The 5221-nt window shown below is 47.0% G+C and overlaps 1 protein-coding gene across 5 annotated transcripts; it reads right to left on the reverse strand.

The window, feature by feature from the left end:
* Positions 1 to 593: 593 nt before the first annotated feature.
* On the reverse strand, positions 594 to 4820 carry LOC135595471 (protein indeterminate-domain 5, chloroplastic-like). Of its 5 annotated transcripts, none has more exons than XM_065086416.1 (4): positions 4510 to 4820; positions 4030 to 4191; positions 3155 to 3596; positions 594 to 1887 (listed from the first exon to the last, which is right to left on the reverse strand). In XM_065086416.1, exons 2-4 carry the CDS (start codon positions 4172 to 4174, stop codon positions 759 to 761), a joined length of 1716 nt encoding a protein of 571 aa, XP_064942488.1. In that variant the 5' UTR covers positions 4175 to 4191; positions 4510 to 4820; the 3' UTR covers positions 594 to 758. The 5 variants fall into 5 exon arrangements, with proteins under 5 accessions (XP_064942488.1, XP_064942511.1, XP_064942495.1 ...); XM_065086439.1 differs by having other exon boundaries at positions 3155 to 3551; positions 4510 to 4819; XM_065086423.1 differs by having other exon boundaries at positions 3155 to 3554; positions 4030 to 4820.
* Between the last annotated feature and the right edge of the window lie 401 nt (positions 4821 to 5221).

The raw sequence follows: 5221 nt of genomic DNA on the forward strand, positions 1-5221 counted from the left end.
CTTTAGGTTTACTCAATATGGCTGTTGCACCATGGAACTCCTGTAGCTGAGTGCTCACAGTAGCAGGGAAGGAAAAAAATATATATATGATGCTACTTTTTGGTGTCAAAATGAACAAGTGATAGATAGAGTTTGACATGGTTGTGAATGAATTGTTCTTGAAGAGATACAGTTTTTTTTTGTTTTTGTTTTTTCTTGTTCTCAGTTGTGAATGAAAAGTGCTTTTAGGATGTAGAATTTCAGAGATAGGTCACTGCTGAAAATTGATGTAGATGGAACGGAATTATTCTACTTCCTCATTCGACTACTACCCTTAGAAAATCTGTGTTTGGATGTACCTACGGACGTACAAACAAACATAAAGGGGATGTACCTACGGAGAACAACAACACAACAAATCAAACACTGAAATAGATGGCAGAGGGACACAATACTGCATAGGTTAGCTAGGCAAGGCGACGAGCACTGGACTGATGCCCAAAGGCGTACTATCCGGACTTGGAATGCATGATCGTTTGAAGATTCATGACTTCAGATCTTCCATGAGCACCATGTCACCACATGTTCCGGATAACATAAAGGGGAGAGAGAGAGAGAGCGAGGGATTTAATGATATTAAAGGAAAAAAAAACTTAAACGATACCTCAACTTAGTTCATCAACTTCGAGTTAACATACACTCTTCTTCTCTTAGCTTTCGGTTCATCCTATTTCTTCCTCGTTGCAAGAAGGCAAAGGACTGGCTAGAGGACCGCGACTTCACTTGGGATCCAAGGCGTTCATGCCGATGCCGTGATTCTGTTCTCGCCTAGAGATGCCGCCGCTGATGCTCCTCACCATGCCGCCTACACCGAGAAAGTCCCTCGTCAGGCGGTCGGAAACCCCTAGGCTTCCGGAGCTCGATAAACTAAACTTGGTCTCGTCCGCATCGCGCAATCCAGCAGCGAAGGAACCCAAGCCCCCGGTCGTGCAGCTGCCACCAAGAGCCGCCACCCCTCCGGTGCAGACAAATAGGCTGCTACTTCCGTTCGCGAGCGAGTTCATCAGGTTCTGGAGGTGAGCTTCGTTCTCCATTTGAGCCTGCAGGCCATCTTCGCCATCGCCGCCACCCCCACCCATCCCACCGCCAAGGCTAGGAGGCTTCAGGCTGCCTGAAGTGGAGCTGCCAAACCCTCTAGATAACGAGGATCCGCCGTAGGTCGTCAAGCCCATCTGAGCTGCCTTGTGAAGCAATGCAGTAGCGGACATCCGTGGGAGGATAGATTCGTTTTGCATCGAGGTGTTGTATAGAGAGTTCATTTCTCCCCCGACGTGATCGCTCATAAGGTCCCCGTTGAAGAGCGTGGTGGGTTCACTGCTTCCATTGGCACCATTGAAATCGTTGGCTATCAGTATCTGATTGTTCTGATTGCCGTCGTTGTTGCCATCGCCGATGCTTCTCGCGCTACTGTTGTTGGAGAAGAAGCTGAGATTGAACAAATTGGCGGCCGCGGTACTGGAAGAAGCTTCGGTGTTGCCTTGGAGATCAGGGAGTTGCATCAGACCATGGAATGCTTTGCTGTGAAGCAAAGAGTGGTGAGGCTGGTGTTCCTCACTGAAGTCTTGGTTGGAGCCATTGTTGCCGGGGTAGAAAGCGGCCTGTGGAGGGAGCTGCGGTGGTGGGAATGGCGAAGGGTTCCCAGCGCTGACGAGGTGTTCGAACTGGGATCCACTGCCTCTGTGGTCCGGCAAAGAGCTGAGTTGAGCGCTCACTTGAGACAGGCTGAGAGCCATGGTGTTGTTCCCGTACAGGTGGCTGCCAAGATTGTTCAGGCCAGCGGTCGGAAGTCTCGACCTCTCTTGCGCCAAGGCATTACAGAAGGCCCGATGGGTGATGAAGCTGTCACGCCTGCATGAATCACAACAAGAGTTATTGCACGAACTTGATCCATGAGTTCGAACAAGAGTGCTGTAACAGGAAAACCTCAGTGTGTTCGATGATCTGCTCTGGCATCATTTGGAATATGCTTACACAATATAAATCACTAATTCTTTCCTAAAGGATTCTGAAATGGAAGAGAGAACATGTACCTGTGAGTGATTACCAATAGCTAACCTATGTAATGTTACTAGGAATTAGAATTAAAAGCGTTTTTATACACAAAGGACATGCAAGACAGAAACAATAATTATCAAAAGGACAACGTATCCCCATAAAGAAACCTATATCAAGATCATGAGAGAAGAAAATTCCTCTCGAACGAGTAAAAAGTGATCTTCCCGTGACCAGGAAAAGCCCGATTCCAGACTCAGCTTGCCGATGAATACAACGAGAGGATCTTTGCGAGAAGCATGGAAGTCACCCATTCCCCATCCACAACTCTAACTCCTGTGACCACATCACCATCCTGAACCCACCCCGAGAATTTTTCCCAAAACCATGAAAGCCAACCGCTGATATCGAATGCAAATAAACTAGTTGCTCCTCGCGGTGCCATTTCTTCTCATCTTTTGGACGAAAAAACATAGCATCTTACTTAAAGCGTTCTAATGTTTGAAATGAATGAAGAGAGAGAGAGACATGTGCATCTGAAGGACTTCCTTCCCTGTGTCAACCCTAACGTTTTCATGAAAAGGCTGACCTGCCACTGCCGCAGGACCTGCACACACATTTAGCCAAGCCACTAGAGAACAAACCTGCAACGATGCTTACTTGGCAGCACGTGAACGAGAGAGAGAGAGAGAGAGAGAGAGAGATCAAAGGAGACCAGAAGAAGGGTGGCGATTGTTCCAATGAAGTGAAAAAAGATGGAGTCCTTTTGATCTTTTGATCGACTCGAAACCTCTATGACAATGGCAATTCTACAGACGAATTCACGTGAGAGCAGTTCCCTACAGCCGTTTCCCAAGACGTACGTTCCTTTCCCTTTCCTTCTAGGGAATCTAACCATAACAAACCTAAAAAAAAAACCAAACCAAACCAAACCCTAGAACACAGTGCACGGTTAAGATCAGAAAGCATGGAGAAGAGAAGGCTAATCATCAACAGACCCAAAGCGGCCTACTTAAATCAAGAAACTGAATTCGATGAGGATATGTAGATGCATCAGTTCGATGGAGGTGTGCATGCGGGTAGAGCTCCAGCTGGATTGAAGGCCTACTCCAATGCTACTAACCTGGAGAAGAGCGTGCCGCAGTCGCAGCGGTACTCGCGGGTGCCGCAGGTCTTGGAATGAGCCTTGAGGTCCGACTGCACGGCGTAGCGCTTGGAGCACTTGTCGCACTTCCACTTCTTCTCGCCGTGTTTGCGGCAGAAGTGCTTCTTGATGCCGGTGAGGTCGCCGAGGGCGCGGGAGGGGTCGTGGTGGACGCACGTCGGCTCGGGGCAGAGGTATACCCGGCGGCGCACCTCCTTGCTGCTCTTCAGCCGGAGCTTCCACGGCAGGTTGTGGCCGCGGCGGTGGAGCTGCAGGTTTTGCTCCCGCTGGAACCCCTTGTTGCAGACCTCGCAGATGAAGCGGTTCGTCGCCAGCAGCGTCTTCGGTGACAGCGCAATCACCTCGGCGTCCGGATCTGCTACACACATGTGGATATGGTTGTCGTTGCCATTATTTAATCCTTCAATCATTCATCAAGATAAGAATAGAATAACTTGATCTGTTCAATATATTATGTATGAGATGCACTTGGATTGAGGAGCAAACAGAAAATGTGTAATCAACACAAAATAGAGGGAGAAAGTATGTGTTGTGTTGAAGGAAATTTGGTACTACAATTCAGCAAAACCACAAGAAAAAGAGGAAGAATTAACCTACAGACATTAAGTACATAATTCTGTGGCCTAATCCATTATTAACTCACGAAAAGCCATGTAGTAGAGAAACTGAGAAGAAAAAAAGCTAACTGGGAACGGAGCAAGAGAAATCCCAAGCTTGAACCTGTGCCATGGATTAGGGTTTTCATTAAATCAAATCATAAAGCGGGAGCATACGAATATGCATGAATGAATTGTGTTGCATGATATATATGTTCGAGTGTTTCAGATACTTGCTTGGATTTCCTGGTTGGTTCCTTCTCTTCTTCGTGGCAGGGGGCGGTGGCGCCGAAGAGGGCTGCTTCTGCTGTTGTTTCATCTCACTGTGGAGCTCCTCACCTCTGACTCCAAGGAAGGGTGACGACGACGAAGCTGATGCCATTTCCTACCTCCAGACAGCTACAACAAGAACAACAAGATCAACAACGCTCCCCTAAATTTCTACGGGTGGTGTTCCTTCTTGTCTCTTCTTCCTCACTCTCCCTCTCCCTGGTAGCAACACCGACTGCTCCAAATCAAACCAACATAAACGAATCCCAGTAGCCAGCTTGCAACCACGAAATATGATCCCCTTGTTTTGTTCTCTCAATCTAACTATGCATCCATCTGCCCATGCTTCCCACCATTCTTTCCACTCAATCCTTAGAGACAACAAAAATTGAAGCCTCAAAGAAAGGGAAGATATGAAGAAACCCCAATATTCCGGTATATACTCACTGATTCAGAGCTCTCAGAAGAAAACCTTCCCGAGCATCTCCATCTCTTGCTCTTCCTAGATCTGTGGGAGCAAGCGGTAGAAGAGAGAGACAGAACAAAGACCAGGTTGTGTAACATAAGGTGTGGAATCAAATCAAGGATCTCCTCCCTTCTCCTTCACCTCTTCTGTCTTGGGTGCTAATAGGACTGGAGCGACACAAGGATGGAACCTACTGCTTGTGGAATTTCACTCACTTGTTTGCCACTTTTCCTCCCTCTTCTTCTACACTCAGTTTCTGCCCTTTTCACTCCTTCTCTCCAATAAAAATAAAGAGCAACAAACTTAAAGAAGTACCAAAATAAATATGATAGAGAGATATTACGGAGGAAGGATGGTGTAGAGCAGGCAAAGCGTGTCGTCATGTGGCCAAGGATGGTCCACCGACTGTAGGCATTTTTCTCATACATCGCCTCTTATTCTGCATCACCTTCCTCCCAATGTCTGGACAGAAGAACTACCTACATCTCTCTTTCACCCTCTCTTGTTTCACGCGAGTCACAAACAACAACAGACAGCACAAGGAAGATTAAAGATTGGAGAGAGATTTTTCTAGTCTTGTATTGTTACAAGGAAAGCTGATACTGATATGTTCATTTGCTTATGTTACTTTGTTTCACTTCTAATCGACGACCTTATCGAGGTACCGCATGTTCGATCTCCTGTTCGTGAAAT

This window comes from Musa acuminata, chromosome BXJ1-2 (genome assembly GCF_036884655.1).
Source record: "Musa acuminata AAA Group cultivar baxijiao chromosome BXJ1-2, Cavendish_Baxijiao_AAA, whole genome shotgun sequence".
Lineage (NCBI taxonomy): Eukaryota > Viridiplantae > Streptophyta > Magnoliopsida > Zingiberales > Musaceae > Musa > Musa acuminata.